The 22,490-nt window shown below is 38.5% G+C and overlaps 1 protein-coding gene across 18 annotated transcripts in view; it reads right to left on the bottom strand.

The window, feature by feature from the left end:
* ABI2 (abl interactor 2) overlaps positions 1-22,490 on the bottom strand; it is a 63,284-nt gene that overhangs the window by 12,955 nt on the left and 27,839 nt on the right. For 2 of the 18 annotated variants that reach the window (XM_054278438.1, XM_054278435.1), the window contains exons 3-9: positions 16,750-16,926; positions 13,070-13,087; positions 6,075-6,172; positions 5,196-5,342; positions 4,028-4,149; positions 2,936-3,121; positions 291-449 (exon numbers count right to left, since the gene is read on the bottom strand). In XM_054278438.1, the coding sequence (XP_054134413.1) occupies positions 291-449; positions 2,936-3,121; positions 4,028-4,149; positions 5,196-5,342; positions 6,075-6,172; positions 13,070-13,087; positions 16,750-16,926 (907 nt within the window). Of the gene's footprint in view, positions 1-290; positions 450-2,935; positions 3,122-4,027; positions 4,153-5,195; positions 5,343-6,074; positions 6,173-13,069; positions 13,088-16,749; positions 16,927-22,490 lie in introns of all 18 variants that reach the window. The other 16 variants (XM_054278437.1, XM_054278434.1, XM_054278439.1 and 13 more) reach the window with 9 other exon arrangements.

Raw genomic sequence — 22,490 nt, forward strand, 5'->3', positions numbered from 1 at the left:
CCCATCCCACACCAAAGCAGGTCCATGGCACATGGTGTAGTCAAGGACTAAAGCTTGTCTGATAGGGACTGTGACATCAAAGGTAAATTATTTGGCAACAAAGTCAGCATTTTTTAAGATGCTTGCCATAATAAAAGCTGAACACTGTGCACTTGCACTGCAGCTTGAGCACAGCTACCAGCAACTGAAAGTGCAAGATCTGCAATGGAGACAGAACATAAAACTCCAGGGAGCTGCAGGTCACCGTGTTCAGGACGGCAGAGATGAGCGGAGCAGCCCAAGGTCCTTACCTGGGTTCTGGCTGTAGAAGGGGCCCCCGTTGATCTGGCTCTGAAGGCTGCTCTGTGACGTGATGGAAGGCGGGCGCCGGTAGGGCAGAGAGCCCCCGATGGTGGGGGGCGTGTGCCGGGCCGCAGGCCTGTTCATGCTGTAGAACTGAACCGGGTGACCTGGGGCACACACAGACCTGCGTTAGCAAAGAGGAGAACGGTGCCTGCCTGCCTTCTCTCCACCTGCAGTCCATCTCAAAGGTTTGAAAAGGTTTCTGCTGCTTTATTCTAAGGCAGTCAGCCACTTCAGCTGTCAGACTGGCAGGACACCAAATGTCTCAAGAGCAATGCAAAACATAACTCTCCCAACTGCCTGCACTCAGCACTGCCTACAAAAGCCAGTGGGAAAATACAAAGGTGTTTAAGCTACGAATCCTCAAAATGAAAGAAAATAATATCTGGTTATTTATGTTAAATAATATATTACAATAACTTCTTGTGAATTTAGTTATTTCTGAACCTGCAAAAAACTCCACAAAATGCTGCAGTTCCACAATTAAGGAACATACATGTAAAAAATAACTGCAGGCCATTTCCAGGATCCAAAGCTCTTAACCCTCTGTAACTGAAAAACACAGTACTACCTATCTTAGTGCCACTCAGAAGATATTCAGAGAAACATCTGGGGAGATAAGAATGTTAGAAACTGCTTGAAGGATGGAATAAATGAAGTCAAACTAGAAGACCCTCTTCAAGGGAGCTGTCAGTTAAAACAACTCCTCAGAAACTTACTCTGCATTTTCTTTACTTTCTGTATTCAAGACACTGATCATGACTCCCAGCAAGCAATAAATTAAGCAAGCTATCTTCTGTGCTCACATAAAATTCTCTGGATTTTATACTGCATATAACAGTAAGCTGGATTTGTTATTCCTATATGCAGTATTACACCCCACAAACTATTCTGCCTCTACCATTTGTCCTAGAAGCAAATTTGAGAGTTTGCAAGAAAACAAGGGAAGAAGGGATGGTCACTGTGGTTGAGAAGTAAACAGCGAAACAGAACAAAAGAAGGTACAAATTTTTAAACACTTGTGCTGTTCTTCATTATGTTTTGCTTGCTTTGCACAACTTCTTACTAGGTCAGTAAATAAATATACAAGTTGCTTGCTCTGTTACTTGCTTGTAAGAGCAAATGCATGAACTACAGTGTCACATTCCCTCTGCTTTGCACCAATAATGTGGTGTACCATACTAAAAAATGCACAGCTAAGAAAGAATCCATTCTATAAAGGCTTTTTCTCATTTTTCCTGATGTGTCTTTTCAATGTGCGTGTCTCTCTCTCTCTGTTACTTAATGTACTTGCAGAAATTGGTGGTGATTGGAGAGAAGGGAGGGGAGAGGGCTAAGAGGTTTTTAAGGACCAAAAGCTATGATTTCATAAGTGGTGACCTATCACTCTTAAAATACTTTATTTCAGACAAACCTCACTAATAAAACAGGGAAACAAAAGATCTTAGAAATAGTAACTAAGGTGAAATCTCTCTTACAAAATTCTGAATTTACATTCATTAAAATATTAATCTTTGCTTGATTTTGACTTGTTAAAAATATAGGAGCAACATGGCTTAAGAACTGGGATACTGACAGTGCATCAAAATGGAAAACTGATTGGGGCTCCATATGCCACAGCTCATCTTCATGAAAGTAGTTTAGACATCATGATCATCTCAGATCAAAATTCATCACCCTTTAGAAACTTCTGGTCACAGTTAAGGATTCTAGTGGAAATATCTTCTAACTTTATATGAGCACCAGCCCTTTAAACTACATGCAATTTCAAGAGTGCTTCTGGAAGCTGGTACAATTTTTACCAAGAGATGACCTCTAATAAACCCACAAACCAACACCCTCCCCTGTAAGCAGCCTCCACCATAATGTAAAGCAGCAAAGCATGCAGGTAGCTACACATGAATTTGGCTGTCTGAAGGAGATCTTCACACTGCAATCTCCTCATCAAAAGGTGATACAGGACAGTATTATGGTTGGTAAGTGCTACACTCTGCAACTTCAGCACATGAGAAAATGAAAAGTGTAGCACTAAAAAAAGGAAGTTGCAACATACACCCTAAGTACCACATATGAAAACAAAATGCTTTAGTAGTAGTCTGTATAATAAAAATTTGTATTTTACTAATACTGTATGCAGAAACCCTGCCCTTTTCATCAGTTCATTAAAGGGAGACTTGTCATTTAACAGCATTGAAGAAACCAGTTACATAAATTACAATTTGCTAGATGCACTTTTTAAAAATTGCATTTATGAAAGAGAATAATAAGACCCAGAACAATCAGTACTGGTTCCTGCCAAACATAATTATTCTATGAGGTTCTCAGAATCCAAACAGAAATAAAATTATGATTTAGTGAATTACATAAATGTAAAAATAATAAAATTATAAAATTATTGCTGTTAAAAAAAATCAGAACACCTTGAACTGTCCACTGTAACCATGACCTTATAGTTGGGTATTGGCAGATATTTTCTAGTAATAATTGAACTTTTTTTTAAATTATGAATCACAGCTGCTGAAGTAACTTTGCAAAGCCTTGGATCACGATCACATCTGGGTTCATCTGCCCAGCAGCTGGAGCAGACACTCACCTGCAGAGGGTGTGGAAGAAACAGCAGGGGGAGTTGGAGAGGTGAAGCCATCAGCAAGGGGCTGAGCTCCTGCAGCAGCAGCAGCAGCATCTGGGGCAGCGGAGGAAGGGGCAGGAGGAGCAGGAGGAGTGGGGGCAGGAGCAGAGGTAGCAGGAAGGGGAGAAGTGCCAGCTGAGCCAGCAGGGGCTGAGTGAAGAGAGGAGGAAGAGGTGGAGTTAATAAGGAGATATGTTAGCAAGGATTAGAGAAAGCCTCTGACTATTCAGTGTTAGCTATTTATTAGCTGCACAGTATTTCAGAATGCAGCAGATGAGAAAACAATGGAGCTGTTAAAGAAAGGCTCATTCCTGTGTAGATGGTAAATGAGGGTCAAGCAAAAAGACTTCTTTCCAGGTCTGAAGGGAACACAACCCAAAACTTTTCAGTGAAAAGTATTACTTTTGAAAGATGTCTTTGCATTGTGTTATTTATGCTCCAATCTCTAGCATGGCTGTCTTTAGCCATAAATCAGAATATAAAGAGGAAACAAAAAAATTTCCAGCTCTTTGTTTCAGAAGCATCATGTACTTCTCTGCAAGACAACTACAGGCTCCTCTTCACTGAAAAGGCTGAGCAAAGGAAAAAGAAGTACTAATAACACCTCCTGCTTCTGGAAAGTCTGGGGCCATTACATTGAGCAAGTATCTCTTTGTGACAATTCAGGCTTGCATTGATGTACTCAATATTTACTCTGTGCCTGCCTCTCATTCAATCTAATTTTCTAAAAACATGCTTCTATGTGTCTGCATAAACAGCCAATGAAAAAACATTTCTTTGCTTAAAAGGACAAGGGAGAAGTGTCCCTCAGCCCACTAAAAAAGGTGCTGTGTCCTACCTTGTCACATGCAGGCAGCCAGGCAAAAAATTCTGATAAACAAATTAATACATAAAAGGAACATTACAGCACATCAGACACTCTCAGAGAAGACACTACTTGATTCAAACTCATATTATCAATAGCAATGAACTCTGGGCCTCCCTTCAAGTTTAAGAAACTGCAAATGCTCAAGATAAACAATGAGGCAGAAAGAGGAACAAGAAGTTTCCATTTACCTGGATAGACACTAGGAGGAGATGGTGTGGGAACAGCAATGGGAACACCTACACTTCCACTCCCACTGTTCTCTCGACTGCTGCTCCGACTGCTTGGGTGGCTTCCCCCACTACTGCCACTGCTGCTGTAAGAAGCCAAAGGAACCAGGGAATGAATATGGTGCTGCTCTTGCTGAAACATAAGATCCCGCACAGAGTGTCTTAGCAAATCAGGGAACAGGGAACAAGAGAAAAGCAACAAGGATAATATAAATCTCTACAGAGCTGGGCATTCCTGTAACTCTCCACTTTGACTACAGCACAAGAGGGATTTTTTCAGTAAGTTAGCCTTAGTGAACTTGGCCAAAAATGAAACACTTCCAGAAACTTGTTCAAAGCACATCATGCCAGGATTGTTAAGCCCCTACAGAGGAATTAAAGACCTTTTTTCTATAACTTTAAAACTTATGAGTGCTTAGACTGTGATTCGTATGCTTTCATATGAGACTACTAAAGCCTAAAGGTTGTAAGATAGTTAAATTCAGATTTCTTATCTTTTTAAGTCTTTATCAGATTTCTTATCTTTTTAAGTCCACTTGCTTAACCATCCTCAAGAACTTATAATGTTTAAAAAGTAAATATTTCAAGGAAAGTATTTAGCTCTAATCACATCATGAAACTAATTATCCTAGAAAAAAACTAGTCTTCTGCAGAGCCCCTGGTAATGCAGTTTAGCTTTATTCTATGTTTGAAGTTAACAATATCCCCAAAACACTATGCCAATATCCCCAAAACACTATTTCAGCTATTCAATCTATAATCATCAAAGACTGTTCCAAAATGTCAAGTATAAGCATCTAAGCAGCCCTTCAACATGTAGAGGGCAAGCTGCATACAAAGTCTTCGCCCTGTTTAGTAATCATTTAGTAAAGCAGCATCATGATCTACCTCCTTGAAGGACTTCACAATCTTAGCAATTCATTAAGTACTCTAAGTGAGATCACTAAAACGGAGGCGAACGGGATTAAGTGAATAATCGTAACACGATTCCCTATTCCAGTTTGATTAGCGCTCATTCTCATCACGCCACGGAGGCTGCCGGCGCACAGGGTGAACGAGGGAGGCGCAGGTGGGTTCGCGGTTGGGCACAGCAGCTGCGCCCCCGAGCAGGAAGAGGCCAGGCCGGTACCTGTAGGTGCGGTTGCGCTGGTTGACCGAGGCCGTTCTGACGGGGCTCTGCTGGGCCGGGGCCATGGTGCGCGTCGGGCTCGGCACGTAATCGTTGGGCACCACCGGGGGCCGCACCGGCTCCAGCGTGCGGTACGGGGAGTGCCGCCTGCACGGCACAAGCACAGCCACAAGCCCGTTAGGGGAGCACACAGAACACACACTTCTCACTCTGAAACACAGCTACACACTGATCGGGAACGTGAGCCTAAAAATGGGCTTCATCTATAACTTTGCAGTACTTATTTTGCAATTAAGGATGTTCTTTGGGTACTTCAGTCTTCCTATCAGTAAACTGTGTTCCACATCCCATTCTTGTTTTAAAGGTAAGCCATTTTCTTGCATTAAAATAAAGCAGCACCATGTTCTGTATGTATATACATTAAAACACACCAGCAAACAGCATTCATGATATATTATATATTCATTATAACACATCAGGTTATAAACTTCAGGTTTATAAAATCAGGTTCATAAACTTTGCACAAAATTACTTTCATCAAGCACAACACAAATAACGAGCAGTGCCATGCACTCATTTTCAGTTGTTTAGCACCACCTGTGAAAACCACAGCTAAACACATTTTACTCTACAGTATGTAATTTTAAGTGTTCTGTACTGAGAAGAAGGTTCCTGTTGGGAAAGGCTGATGATGCCCACTATCTTCTGGCAGCAGCACACCAACATACAAAGACATGATCAGTAAGAGAGGATGCAGATATAACACCTCTTGACCTTTGTGAACGCTTAAAATAAAACCATGAAATCTCTCCCACTACAGAAAAAGAAAGAATCTTCCCTCTTTTCCCTTCTGTTCACCCACTCAGTAACTGCACTTACCCAATAGTTCCTTTTCCTGACATGGGTGGACTTGGTGGCTTCTGGGTGGGTGGTGTTGTGCGAGGCAGCCCACCCATCTTCATGTTCTGGGTGCTGACCTGCATGAAAGAACGGGGACAAAAACGGCCTTCACTGAGCTCAGGGTCGAGGGGAGAGACACGGAGATGCCTTTAGCAATTAACTCTAAGGAAGGGAAGGTTTCAACAAACAAAAAAACTTGAGAGGCCATGCGTTTTATATGCAATTTCCACTCTGCTAGAAGTCAAGAGTTGTGCTCAAAGGACTCTTTATTACATAGTTTTTAGAAATTGTACAAAAAAGTGAATTTGCCTTCAGGCTATCACATAAATGTTAACTCTCTGAGAATACAGACACTGCACCTGAACTTGGCTGAACCTCCCAGTCATCTTTTGAGAAAAAGGCAGTTATTTCACATGGCACTACTGAACAGTAAATTTGCACAAATATTTTTGAATACTGTTCAAAAATACTAAGGCTTATCTAATAGGCCACAATCTCATGTGATTTATACAGATATGGACAAGTCAAAGTAATCTATAAATATCATCCATTAATGTTTTAATGTTTTCACAGATTATAAGAACTTTTAAAGATATTTACTTTAAATATTAGTTACATACATATAAACATACAGAGAAAGCTATTTTGAGAAAAATACAAAGGTGTATTTTTCCCCCCCATTAAATCTGTAGCAATTTGATCTCAGAGTTTATAAATAAATGCATAGGGAGAACAATATTTAGCAGTGATGTGATATAACTGCAGTTGTCCACTTCCCCTCTGTCAGGTTAAAATACTAATGAAGTAAATTTTACATAAAATAATTTACTCTAACTTCTTTCAAAAACTCATTTGCATTTCTGACTGATTGATTAATCTAGGAACTGTAAACAATTGTTAGCAATGTGCATTTTGCTTCCCTGTATTCTGCCAGCCAAGCAAAATCCCCTCAATGCGCACATCCTTACAGGAATCAGTACACGGTCTGCTTACAAAATAAGCTTGGATTTACGACTGCCTGAGCCATTGCTCAGGCACAGAGATACTCAGCAAACCTAAACAAGTGTGCTTACATCCCTCTCTCTGCTCTTCCTGTCATGCTCCATCTCACACCATTTCTTCTTTCTAAAATGTGAGTCCTGGCTACTGCCCCATCTCCCACAGAAAAATGAAACCGTGATCAAGGCACTCAAGAGTGTTTGCAAACATCATTGAAGGCAGATTACTCCTTCAAAATTGGGCTCTAACAACTCACTTAAAACCTTGGCAATGTTTAGATTTGTGAATTGAAAAATACTGACAACAGAGTAAACAGTAATACGTTCAGTATTCTAATTCACTGAAACTTGATTCCCTGTCTCTAAATAATCCCAGTGCTACCACATTTTCAATCTGCAAGGAGGAAAAGAAAACCCAAGTGTTGGAAGAGGTATTTTGTCAGATTCAAAAACAGATGTTTGGATTTAGTTGTGCAAGAGTACTCTGTAATGTCAATTTAAGACAAAATTATGTTGCACAGCATTATAAAGTCCTTTAAGCCAACTCTAAGCAACAAGAAATCTAAAGTTAATTCAAGTGAGGGATGAGGTAAGCACTGAACTACAACTACTTAAAGGGAAAAGGGAAAGTGTAAAATGAAATTTATTTTATTCTATACACGGAACATTTAAGAAATAGCAAAATCTGAATTTTTTTTTAAAGTTGCAGCACCCCCTGTATTTCCTCTTTCATTAAACATGCCTGTTTCACCTACCTACCTATTTGAGTTTTCAAAAAAAAACCCCACAAACAAACAAAATTCACTTTAATTAAATGCTCACTGAATTGTCACTTGCTGTATTTCAAAGAGCCCACTCAGCCTCTGCTTTTGGATGTCTTCAGATGACAGACCAATCTGTGTGCCCCTGAATACTCCATTTAGGGGATTTAACTGGCTACACTATTGTTTCTGACGAGATGATGTAACCGCTGACTGTCACTTTACAGTTAATATAAAATTACATATATTTCATACAAATATTGTTATTATTTTATATACAATGATTGCAAGAACAAAAATGAACTTCTAGGCATCCCAGGGCTATGGCTACATGAAAAGACAGGATGGCTGAGGCGGAGGATGCTGGAACATCACACTGGGTGCAGCCAGAACTGGAGCTAACACTCGCCTTGCCACACAGAGCTCCAGTGACTGCTTGATATTTCCATTAACACTGCAAATACACATCCTTGAAAAGGATGGGACAAAAGCTTTAGAAAATGTGGCCAAACAAAAAATGACCCGTTTTTAGCCTTAGTAAAAAGAAGTCATCCTTAAAAAAACCCAACCTAAAAGACAAGGAGATTTCCTGACAGTAGGTTTAGTTTCAGGGTATTGGAAATTACTTTTGAACATTGAAATTAAACTGTTCAGAGAGCAAGTAATTAGAATTTACAAGGTTGTCTTCAAATCTGAAAGGACTGGTGACTTTAAGATCAGCTACTCTAAGTTACACAACCCTGTGCAACTTCCCCTTTGACTTACTGCCAAATAATCACAGAAGAGAAATTAAAAAGGTACAGTTCTTTCAACACTTCTGATCCAAATGGACAGATCCTTGGAAATAAAAGCATGCAAGATGCTAAAAAAGATCTAAACTGCACCAGCTGCAATTGAGATTAAAGCACTGCAATATATACAGCTGTCTCCTTCCATAATAATTTCTACTGGGGGGAAGGAAGGCCATTAATGCCCCCTCTCTTCCAAACTTTATTGTATTGCCTTTTCTATTTTACACATATGGTTGTAAATACAGTTTCCATACACAAATTCTCACCCACACACATCCCTCTTACAAACATGTAAAATCTGAAGCAGCAACCAGAACTCAAGGTCATATTTGCATTTGCTGTCAAGTTTAAAAAATTGTTTTTCTGGAGTAAGCTGGTACTTGCCAGAACTTGCACTGTTTCAGACATCATTTCCCCTGGTCCTGCACAGCTGGAACTACCCAGATGCAGCTGATTTAATGAGAGGGTGAAAGCAGAGGAATGCATGGGTCTGACAGTGGTTTGTTTCAGCCCCACAGGCTGGGGCTGATTTCTAGTTTAAGTCTTGGAAATCAATTTAAGAAAATGCATAGCAAAAGAGAGCCTGCAACCAGAAAGATAAAGGAATATCTGTCTGTGCCTTTGCTCACAACTGCACAGTTAACCAGCCAACCACTGTGTTCAGAACAGGAAAAAAAAAGAAGAGAGGCAGTAATAATAAGAGGGCACAAAGCTCAGGATAAAACCATAGATGACTGATGTAAAAGCAGGAAGACAACCCTGTAAACAGACAACAGAGCACAGGGTCTGTGCCTAATGCATGCAGGGATTTTTCAAATTATTCTTTTTCCTCTCTCACTGAAAAAAACCCCACCAAAATTACCAACAGAAGTTGTGCAACACCAAGATATCTTGGTTAAGTTGTTTTTTTTTTTAAACTGGATACCTTGCAGAAGCTTTTTATAGCTGAATTAACAAGCACATGCACCACAGAAAAATATCTTCTACCAAAGCTGTAACTTTGTCAGCACTGGAGCTGGAATTGGAAGTTTTGCTGAGAAAGAAACTACACAAACTACCTAAAAAGCAGATCCTTGGTGAGTAAGACACCCTAGAAAATGCTCTGGGATCCAGCCCCACAGTAACAGCTATAAAATGAACTGTAAAAATGGATCCCTATGGACCATTCTGTTTCACAAGGGTGCAATAGTACTTCATCCAGTATTTTCTATTACTGAGCTACAGTTTTAGAAAGGCACCATCTGATGACTTCAAGACACAATATGGCACCAACTACAGCACTCAGAAAAGCTACCCTCTTAAGTTTAATTTTTTAAATAATTAAGACTTAATTGGCCAATTTCTATTTCTGGCATCTAGTTCTTCATAGATTGCAATGATCAAAACACCATCTTATGGTCCTACATATGACTGAGTTTCCTTCATACTTACATTTTTATCAGCATTTAACATACTGAATTTCTTTAGCACTCCACTGTATAAAGAATTTGTACTGAAATAAATCAGCTAAAGCTGATAAATTATGCTGTCCATTCAGTTTAATTCTTGGGAATATTTTCACAAGCAAAAAAAAAACAAAAAACAAAACAGGAAGTACAGAAATTTATAGCTGGTGAGATATGGAAGCTGGTCAAGAGACTGCAAAACTATTTGCATTAATGTCCTGTATCTATACAGATGTGAGACACTTACCTGCAAGAAAGCAAGCAAGCTGGGCTTTTGCGGGGGTTGGTTTCTTTTTGGTTGGTTGGTTGTTTTTCCCCCCCAAATTCTGAATACCAGCTATTCAACACAGTCAAACCTCAGGAGGAGCTACTTCTAAAGCTGGACAAAGTCACAAATTTTTAAGTGGTGCTTTAAATTCAAACTGTATTTTCTAGAACTTTCAGGATGTCAAAAGAAGAATTTTTTGCCCAAAACCTAGTAGGAAAAAGTGTCCCATCAGTGATGTTTCACGGACTATATTCAGAACCTTCAGGCAGTTTCCTCAACCTTCTTGAGCAATTTGGTATCCAATTATGGGAAAAAATACCCCAAGCCTGAGTGAAAACTCCCTTCCATGCCTTGCTGCATCTTGTTAACGCTGCAGAGATGATGAATAGATTTTTGGCCCATCATCTGCCACCTCAAAGTAAATTTATTTTCAGGCTGTGCTCAGCCACTCAAATACTTACTGTGCATGTCTAATCAAACCATTTGCTTGTCAGCTCATTAACCAGTTTATAGGGAAGTGAAATGTATAAATTTCAGCCCTGTTTTGGCAAATGACCACAAGTAGAAGCTTCAAGCAAGTGAGCTTACTTGTTGTTACCACATCCACCCATGCAAAGTAATTGAAGAACCAAGTCTGGTGAATACAAAAAGGCTTAAACAATGTCATTTTCAACTGATTTTCCTCTGCCTTGTAACTGAAATTTTCTTCAAAATCTGTTTAAAACTTAAGTTACTCAGACACAAATCCAATGCTACAGTCAGTCAGTTTAAAACTATAGCTGTTAGGTAAGGCTAAGGGTTTTTTGCAATCACAAAAAAGAAATGCAGGCTAAATATTTCATATCCAATCACTTTTAAGTGAAGTAAAATAACCATTCCCACAGAACTGACGTTACTAACTGCTTTTCAATCTTCTTTCAGCTTAATGCACAGAGACTACAGTGAGACAAAGAATAATTCAGGTCTCCTGAGAGATGATGCACAGCTTTTTGCCTTTTTTGTTTTCTCTTTTAAACTCTCATGTTTTGCCAATGAGAAGCTGACTGACTTGTTTGATTCCTCAAATCAAATTTCTGACTGGGTTCACTTTAGTAAATAAAGAAATGGTGTTATAACAAAAAATGTTTTCATTCCAAACCTATAAACAGAAAAAAAAATTTACTCTGAAAAGCTGTATAAAACTCTTATTGCCACTGCAGATAATGCACAGATACGTCAGTTCACGTACAATCTATAATTACACAATGTTAAAACTTTTCTTAGGATTGTCATTACTTGTTTATAAACTGCAACTGCAGAGAGCAACAAAGAAAATTGAGTTTGAAAATTGGTTTTTAAGAACACTGAGAAAACCATCATCCAATATTAAGTGTGTCCAGAACAAGACATATTCAGCATCAAAAGTACCCATGTTATGTAAACAGGCAGTAAAAAACAGGGAGGAGACGTATTTTGCCATTCTCAAAAGTATGTAAACACTAAGTGAGTGGAAATACATCTCACACACCTTTGTAAAAATAAATTTCAAATGACACATGGGAATTCTCTTATAAATTACAAGTTTTCCATTGTTGTTAAAGATGCTACATGTACTTAAATACCTGACTAAAAGTACCCTCTGTCCTCTTTCACAGGGACATCATGGAGATATCTACAGAAATACTTGGTTTTATAGGCAATGTCAGGAATTTGCAGGATTTTCTTTTAACTTTTTCCAAGCATAGAAAATACTTTAAAATATTTCACGTCAACTTGGAACTTCCTTTAATTAATATACTCATTCTACATAATGGCATTCTATGCTCTAAAATACACTTCCCTCATTACAATGATGGCACCTGCTGCTCAAAGTCTTCCAGTACCTCTTCCCCCAGACCAGCTGCACTTCAGGAGGAGGAGGATATCATCATATTCAATAAAGGCTATAACCTATCTACTAATTAATGTACTATGAACTCCACCATAATATCATGTAACCTGATTTAACTGCTTGTCTAATTGATTTGATGCTTTTTATTGCTGCTTCTGCAGCCACTAAGACTATTAACCTTTAAAGACTTTGACATACTTCAGCTTGAGTTCTTTGATGCACTATTCATTTAATATTCAACTAAATAAATCACTTATCTTGCTGTTTAACAGTTATTACGTATTTTACAAAATTATTACATTTCTGGAAGTTTCTATAGATGAGTACCTCTGAGTATCAGTTTCTGAAAAAAAATAAGAATACTGCAACTTTAAAAAATAATATACAGATTTGAATTTGTTACACACCTTTGGAGCCCATTATCTGAGCAATCTCACACTGAAACATGAATCCCAATCAAACTGTAGCTTACACCGTATATAGGATAAAAAGAATATTACACAGGGGGAGGCTCATATTCAGCTGCTATCTATCTGTGCATATTTTTGTCTACTCAAGGCTAGCACAACATCTCTCCCTCATAAATGATCTGCTAGATATGCTGAGGGCAGCTAATACTTTACCACAAAGCTTTTAAAATTAATTGTGTTAACTTCCGTTCATATACACAGCAATTTATATCACAAAAGGCTTATCCACAATGAGCTACCCAACAGAAGTTCTGTGACACAGAAGGCAGAGCGGGTGTTGTTTTAAATAATCTGTAGCATTGATGTCAATCATCTCCCCGTGTGTAATAATCTCAGAAGAGGAATGGAAATCCAGCCCTGGGGTTTCTTACCTTAAATCTAAGCAACCACTTAATGCATAAATGGAGCAAATAAAAGAGGTAAGGAAAAAAAGCATTGAAAGGTTAGTTGGAACTTCAGGATATGAAGAGAAAGGAAAAAGAAAGAAAAAAGTTAAGCATTCAGCATTAACAAAATAATGTATCAGTAGATCATAGAAAGAGTGGTTAAAGCAGAATGTCATGAACAAAAGATCTTCAAGCTGAAACTTTTAATATACATTGACCACTTTAAAATTAGCATTCACATGTTTGCACACTGTTTACTCAAGTTCTCACAGTGCTAACAAAAAGGCAGGTTCTTTCAAAACGTATCATGAGATCTAGATGGATTAACTTCAGAGGTTAATTTATTTGAGCTGTCAAAGCCTTATTTGAGCCTTATCAATGAGTCTGAGCTCATTTAAATTGTTTACATGCATTAGCACATTTACAAGTAGCTGAAATGGAAGCTTCTAACATATTAAGCTAATGCATGTTCTTTTATAGAGAATGCTGTTAGTTAACTTGATGCCATGAGATCTCTGTTGAACAAAGATCAAGAGCAAATCATTCAGTCTTGTAAGAAGTACAGCACTCTTTACGGATACTGTATCACATATCCATATTTCCTAAAGTATAAATTAAGACATTAATCAACAGATTAAAATCTTACTTTAAAGCCTAAGTGCTAGCTTTTTGACACTAAGTTCTGCATCTTACTGGCACAATATCATACATCTTTCTCCATAGTAATTTCTTTTAAAATTACTTGTCTTTCTCTTCGAATGATCTGGTTTTAGTTCAATTCATTAAATGTATCATTAAATTTGTTACACTTTCTGCAGCACTGAAGAGCAAATATTCAAATAAATAATTATTTAAATATTTGGATAAATAGTAGAGCACCCAGAGTAACTGATTTGTTCCATCAATTTAGGAGAGACTCTGCTCTACTAAAAAGAAATGTAATCTGATTTACTAGAAAAATCTCCTGTCTTAAAGTTCTGTGGATCAATTAAGCGCTATGGTCTCTGCCTTGTCCAGCTATAGTGGAAAACCAGGTCTCCCTGCACTGGCACAGAGGTCAGTCACACTGGAAGGTCTCTCTGCAGAGACCTCAGCAGCACTGCCTGATAACTGCAATGCCTAAATACACACCTCTCTGAAGGGAGAACTTGCTTTTTTTCCATTCTCTTGACTAAAGAACTCTTTGGTGAGAACAATAGGTTGGAAGACTTTGTAACTTGGGAAACATTTGAAAAAATTGTAAGCAAGTCTCTTTCACACAAAAGATTCTTTAGATTTTTGCAGCATTGCAGCTTCAGGGAGGGAAGATGAGGAGGGACTGCTGGGATGATAGAGAGGAACTTGACTTCTCTCATATCTATTTAGAAAGCATACTATAGAGCAACCCCTCCTGAACATTGTCTCCACTATGCTTCAAATTCCGGAATGGAAGAAGATGCTTAAGGGCCTGTACCACTTCTCTCTGCACGGCATACTGAATTTCTCAGCCAAGAATCCTCCTTTTTATGCCTGCATTATTCTGTCCAGCTTGCCATCTTTCTCAGGGGTTGCAATGAATGTCTGCTGCATCAGCATTTTGCCTGGCCTGAAAATACATAATTCCAGGTCCAAGTACTGGAGCAGAAGCCCTTTAGCAGAAAAAGGACAAAGAATGCAGACTGAGGAACCCTGATGCTAACCGGAACTTCAACACTGTTTATGCAACAACTCCTGAACGTTCACTTGAAGGGAAAAGTATCACAGCTCAAACAGTAAAGAGCTATATATACACAAACTTAAAGCTTCTATATACTTCATTTTTTTCTCTCTGTTCTAAAGCCAGAGATCTAATAAACTAATCTAGAGTTACTTAAACAGAACAAAAAGAGGTTCATAAGCACAACTGGCCACCTTTTCCCCCTTCAGCAAGAAAGCTGTTCTTTCTTCTGTCCTAAACACAGGATTAACCTAACTGGAACATATTTACAATCTTAAGGATAGCATGACTTCAAGTTCTCTGATTATTGTTTCACAAGTACACAATATTTCTTCATTTTCTAGACAAACATGGTACATGGTAAATATAATTTAAGTCTATCATAAGCATAACAAATGGATGTAAAACACACTCAAGTCATCATCCATTTGATGAACTGTGTTCTTTTAGAAGAACATAATTCACTGCATCTTAGTATGACTGCTACATTGAGGTAAGTGGGATACCAATTATAATGATTTAGAGCCAGTGCTAAATAAGATTGTGCAGAGCAATTAAAAACTATTCTATAATGAGTTCTAAAATGATCTCCCTAAAACAAAAAGTGATGATTAAAATATTAGCAACAGTAATGCTACAGGTTAATATGCTCCATCCATATCCACAAAGAGACCTGCTGACCTGCATAAATCCAAAACTGGTAGCAGATTTTAACACACAACTGGTAATAATTTCCTGGTCAAAACTGTAGTTATTAAAGTTAGGTATGTTTTTTTATTTGTCTTTTTAAAAATCTATTCAGAGGTTGATTCTTTGGGTAAGAAATGGGAGGAAGGAGACTTTCCAATTAACAAACAGGATGTTGAAGAGATCTTAAGTAAAACTGCTTGGGAAAGATACTTAAATAAAATGGCTCAGAATTTGAATTTTAAAAGTTAGGTTAAACAACCTATTGCAATTCAAATGGCCATCCAAGCAGACAAAGAAAACAGGACAACAGAGATACCCAGTCACAAGTCAAGCAAAAGAAATTCTGGTGTACTTTGACTGGAAGAAGCATCTTACCTTACTGCTACTTAGCAGGTTTACAGATTTGTTAGTTTGCCTTGTAAAAATGATGTCATTTTGTGCTATTTACCTTTCATTTCCTGGAACTTTAATACTGTCAGTGTTGTCATTTCCGTACTTGTTTTCCTGGCAGCGCACGTTAACAATGAGCTCACACTTGCTAAGACTGTGCTTATATTCAGGATGTGCTTTTAAAAACATATATCTAACCTCACACACGATATTACTGCTGCTGTGTACATTGATCTAACAGCTACAAGTTGTGTCTCAGTCTGACCTCTGCCCTGAAATTCCTTCTTTTTTCCTTATCTTGAAAAGGAAAACTAGTTGGCTTTAAACTTGGTAGTAACACTCCCATCTCAAAACCCCACATGGCACCAAAGTTGTAGAGCACTCCCTTTAACAAAGCACATCAGTGGGTTTGTGTATAACTGACCCTGGCAGAAAGAAGAAAAGGGAGGCCATAACATTTCTCATGCAAACCCTTCCTTTAGGTGAGTGTCAAAGTAAACCAGTGGCAATTACAGCTGGATCACACTCTGTGGTGCTAATTCAGCAGAAAAGTGACGGTCAATAGCCCTTCAGTCCCCATGTATATCCCTGGCAACTGACCCAAACAATAACAGCAGCATCACACAAGTTGATATTCAGAAGCATTTCTGAGGATGAGACTCACAGTCCCAATTAGAAATCAGATTCAGTGCGTTTGCAACATTTAGAAACAGTGGGACAAGAGAAGGGGAAGGGACAACTGGAAATCGGACAGGACTCCTCTCATGTTCATAGACACATTGTCCAGGCAAGGAGAAACTGGTATATCACCATGAAAAGCATCAGGTTATTTTGAAAATATACAAAGACAATGAATTTGCAGTTTGGCTGTTTTAACAATATCACCTACCTTCACTCCATGTCCAATATCATCTAGAATTGTATAATCAATAGGTTTCCTGATGTAGCGAACTGGTCGCTCCAAGTTAGCTGGTGCAATGATTTTGTGAGTTCTTGAGGTGTTTTTGTTTGTAGTCAAGATACCAATTTCTCTTCTAGCAACTTTCTCTTTGTGAATGTCCACCGTCTACAAAAGACGCAGTGTATTTACTAACAGTGGTATGCATTGGAATACAGAGTCAGTATCAAAAAAAATTCAATCAGTTCTAACGTTTTGAAAATCTCTATACTGTACTAAACATATCACTACATATACTTGATTACAACATCTTTCTTCACCTTACTGCTGAATTTACCACCTCTAAAGCCATGCTAACAGCTGGGGGTTCTTTGGGTTTTCTGTTACCCTTGCTCTTTCAGTTTCAAAAAATTGATCTCCTTTCCATTCTCATTGGTTTGCATCAATTTACTGACACTGTTTTGTAAGATTCCTTCATTTATTCTTTTTTATTTTACAACTGCTCTCTAAGCTTGTCTTTGGCATAGGCTTCAACTAGATGAGGTGTAAGGATGCCTTCCCAAACCTTAATTTTAAGACCTGTAAAACAAATCATGAGCAGGTTTTGTTGCACTGCAAAAATTTGCTAAATTAGGACTGGTAAATCCTATGATGGAATAAACTTTCACTTAGACAAATCAAGAAAGTATTTTGGTCATTACAACTCACTCATCACAAACCAATGATTAAATTTTAAAATACATTCCATACTAATGTATCCACAATAAAGCCAGAGGTTAAGCCCATTGCCTTCCCTTTGGACACTCAGGGCCAACTTTATATACTAAAATCAGTACTCCAGGAGAATCTTTGGTGTAAGACAAAGTCCTGCTCAAAATTCATTGCCTAAAAACATGTATGTCAATCTTGTTAGGTAACAAGAGTAAGAAAATGCTACCAAAAAGTCCACTTATCTCTTCCAGGAAATTATAATCTCTTAAATCATGGGCCATGGAGTTCCTTGTCTTATTTAAACCAAAAATAATTGCTTGTTCACAAAACAGCTTTCACTATAGGAAATATGCTTATCTGTGAACAAAAGTTTTAGCTACAGGATAAAAAACAAAAGTAAAAACAGCCAGAATCACCACCAAACAGTCAGAGATTTCTTGTTACCACTTCAGTGATCCTGAAAGCCACCAGAAACACTTTTCACAGTTTTGAACCAGACTTTGTAGTAACTGGGGAACAGGAACAAACGAGAACTCATTTTCATAACACCCATTTTTGTCTATTTTATTTTTCTGTGGGTAGGCACTGGGGCAGTGGGGTTAGCTAGACTCTTTTACCCTGCAGTTTGTGCTACTGATACCAAAACAAGCTAATGGAACCTGTGCTACCTTGAACAATCATCATAACCTTTAAAATGACAAAAAAAAAATTCAGAAACCCCAACCAACCCCCAACTACTTCCAAGAAGTTGTTTCTTTGCATTATTTCCATGGAAGGATTTCCACAAATACATGGGGCATTATATGTGAGCTTACAATACTATCATCAAGATTGCCTAGTATTTCCCAGCAACATATTTTCAAGATTTTGTAACTTTGCTAAACTTAGGCACTGACTACAGCTTTGCCACTCTAGTTCCACCTGCCTAGAACTGTAAGGTTTCCACTAAAGGTGCATAGCTATTTCTTAAAATAAAGCTACAGAAAAATAGATTTTAAGGTGAAAATGTATTGGCAAATCTCTCTTTGGAAAGCTCGAGTTTGTTGCACAATGAATTTAATAGGGGTAGTTAAACCGCCTGGGACACCTGCACAAAAACCCACCCAGATTTGGCCAATACATCAATTCTGCAGGAATTCAAAGCAAATGTTACAGAAACACATATATTTCTGCAGCTACTTAGCAACTAAACCACTCTCCAATGAATTTGCTAAGGTCCTTTCTGAAGCTCCCCAAGATGACCAGGACTATACACCAACCCCCAATAGAGCAGTGCAGCTGAGCTCTCACAGGGCTATATTTGTGGTACAAGCACAAATGCAAACAGAGCACAACAACATTTTCCAGGCCAGCGTACCTAAAGTACACCATTCTGCATCAGGGTAAGATGTCAGATTTCATCTTCCATCTCGGGCTTTTATCCCTTCTCTGTGCTAGACCTTTGCTTTTGCAGCAGAGGGAATAGGAGCACACATTCTGGAAAAGATGGTCCACAGACTCCTCACCTCACCAGTCAGAGGCACATACTGCCCTAGGAAGCTGAAGATATGTGATGGCAGCAACCTGGAAGGACAGTCTCATGATTGATGCACCACTGATGAGTTCAATCTCTACTGCAGACTTCATCTGTGGTCTAGCCATGTCACTGGAGAACTGCAGAGACATGACTTTTGTATGTTCTTTGTCTCACAGGCCCCTGATAACATTTGCTAGAATGTTAGAAAACTTCAGCTGCAATAGAGCTGCACTTCAGGATGTACCGGAACATCAAAATCTTATGGGTCTGAATCTGGTCCTTCAAAACCATTTTATGCCTTGGATATTGCTCTCAGAGGCTTAATTTCAATGCAGAAATCAAAAAGAAAGTTATTAGTGCAGGGTTGGCAAGATGATTTCTCACTTTCTATTTCAAGTGCTAGAACTCTGCAACTTTGAATATGTTCTTTCAGTACTTTCTGATGTAATTATCTGCTAATGTAATGCAAGTACAGATATTTAATGCTCATGTTACTGCAGCAATGGTAACTTGGTGCTGTGCAAAGCTGTTTCCATGAATGAAAAGTGGGTTTTCAATAGGAGCCACAGGTACGACCAGCTTCCTTAAGGACTATTGTGATCATGAGGCATGACTACAGAAACAAACAATGAAGTGCATAAAACCTAATTAAAACCTGAAGCTCATCTGGTGGGATTTCCCTTGCATTATGATTCAGACCATCTCTTTTAACTTGAATAGTTACAGAATGACTAAATGTATATAAACTGCACCTAATTCTGGTCCACACACCTAAAATGGTATTGAAAAGCGTTAGCTGGCAGTTTTCCAAACATTTCATTTTCTTGTTTAGTAGACTGTGGAAGTCATGAGATCATAATACACCCATAAAATAGCGCAAAGGAACACTACAGTATTCCATTAGTAGAGGAGGTAACAAAGATTAACCTGCTACTAAAGAAAATGAAAACATTTATCCCCAACACACAGGTAATTATTACCTCCAGTACTAACATAAATCCCTTATCAAGACAGGAGAATGCACCAAAATGTTTATTCATCAGTTTAGAAAGTATAATGAGAAGTTTTTGGGGTTAGAGCTGGACTAACAAAACACCTGGCTTGAAAACTCTGTTAGGAAAAGCACATAGGATACCCTGTGCCCTTCTACAACTTAAACCCCTGTTTTCTAACAAGAAATTTTGGATGCCTGACAGTATTATTATGCTTTTAAAAATTGTTTCACATATCTCCATTAGCTTTTCCAAAAGCTTTTATGTGACAGTTAGAGGTTAGGCTCATTACTATCATCTTTTCATGTGTTTTCCAAGATCCCTGCAATAGCCAAGGGAGAGCTTAAGGGGAAAAATAAGTATGAACCACCACATTTTTTTCTGTTAGGAATTTTCTGGCCATTTTGAAACATCAGGTTTTCATACTGAATTCAAAAAAAAAACCAGTTTCAAGCTCTGCAAATATTAAAACAAAAAAACCCCATGAAATGGGAAAGCTAGCACTACTTACACGTTCACTTAAAAGCCACTGAACTCATGAGTTTTGAGAAATATTCTCTTCTACCCATAAACAAATTTTCTCAAAGTATGAAGTTAGTATTTAACTAACTTAAGTTAGTTTTGACTGGGACAACATTCATTTTCTTCACAGTATGGGGCAGTATTTTGGATTTGTGCAGTGAACAGAGCTGGTAACTCCAGGATGTTTTAGTCACTGCTGAGCAGAGACTGCACAGAGTCCAGGCCTTTTCTGCTCCCATCCCACCCACCCTGGGGAGCCTGGGGTGCACGGGAAGGGGGGCAGGGACACAGCTGGGACAGCTGGCCCTGCTGACCAGGGGACAATGCTCCACACGGCCTCGTGGCCTGCAGCCTCGGGCTGGGGGAGCCTGGCTGGGCACTGCTGCCGGGGACTGCCTGGGCAGCGCTCAGCTGCTGCTGCTGAGCAATTGCTTTCATCTGCAGCCTTTCTCCTTTCTTAAATATTAATTTTCTATATTACTATTACCACCATCATCATTAAAGAGATATGTACCTATCTCAACCCACAAGTTTTCTCACTTTTACCCTTCTGATTTTCTACCCATAGCCTGGTAGGGGCAAGTGAGTGAGCAGCCATGTGGTGTTCAGCTGCCAGCTGAGGTTAAACCACAACCACAAGCATGCTGGAAGTCTGAATTACAGTGAAATTTCAGAGACAAAAGTCTCCAGAAGCCTTAATTTGTTCCTCTTCTCAAACCATTCTAATTTAAATTTATATATTAACTGTCAGTCTGGTAGTCTAGGCTTTTAAAATTCCATTTCAGAAATCTTAGAAGAAAATGCTGTTTAAATATAGTATTGCTGGACTTTTATTTTTGATTAAACTTATTAATTGGACGCAATTCAAACTAATTGCAAATTACCTTGAAAACTGGATTATTACTTTAAAATTAGCAACTGCCTAATATTGACATGTTGGAAATGTGACATTAATTGTCTCAAGTTGTATGTAATTAATACACAAAAAAAGAGATCATAAAAATGCTGAAAAGCTACTTGTTCCATAAACAGGTAACATGCCCTGTGCAAAACTGGCCTTGCATCACCATTTTTAAAGTGTTTTGCTATTCTTGTGCCTTGCAAGCATAAGACAAGTGAGAAAGGTCACAAACCTTTACTGACTTTTCAGTGTGAAGCCCAAGTAACTGCCCTGCAGACTGAGCAGCTCACAGATGCTGCTGGAGCCCAGCTAAGCAGCAGCTGTGCCTGCAGAGAACCAAGGCTGCAGGCTATGCCATGCCTGCTCTCCCAGCCCAGAGCGCGGCACGCAGCTCTGGGAGGGGAGGATGCAGCACAGCTCCCCACAACACGGTGCCCTGCAGGAAACTCAGCACTGCTGCTCATCTTGGTGATAACCTGCTTGTTTATACAATCAGCAGCAGAGTTTTATAAATGACCTTGCTAAACATGAAAAAACATTTCTTGTCATACAAATATTAAAACCTGAAAATCTGCCAGATTAATTTAAAGAATTTGGACATTAGTACCATTTCACAGTGACGGCTAACTTGAAAGCTGCAAGATAATTTTTTGATCAAGTATAAATATTTGTACATATGATCTGCATTTTAGATTTAAATTCGTAGTCAAATATGAAACACTGTGTATCATCTAGTTCTGGACAAGGTTCAAGAAGGCAAGTAAGAATAGACTCATCAGCTTTCAGACCAAACCAAAGTAATTCTAATTTTTAAACCAATAGGATTTAATCATTTCCATAAAAATAGTTTCAATAGTAACAATTTCCTTATTCACAACCTATACACAACTTGAAAAAGCACAAATTATTATCAGCTCCCTTTTCAGCTCTTTGATTAGGCTGGCATTTAGAAGGAAACACAGAAAGGGATTTAAATTGTCATTCTACCAATGAACAGAGAATCACAGTATTTTATCTTACAAAGTTAATCACACCTCTCCCAGTCTGAGCTACTTGTACAAAACAAGCACTTTGGGAAAAATGTTCATAC

This window comes from Melozone crissalis, unplaced genomic scaffold (genome assembly GCF_028551555.1).
Source record: "Melozone crissalis strain CALT ecotype California unplaced genomic scaffold, PUWL_Pcris_2 ptg000023l_1, whole genome shotgun sequence".
Classification (NCBI taxonomy): domain Eukaryota; kingdom Metazoa; phylum Chordata; class Aves; order Passeriformes; family Passerellidae; genus Melozone; species Melozone crissalis.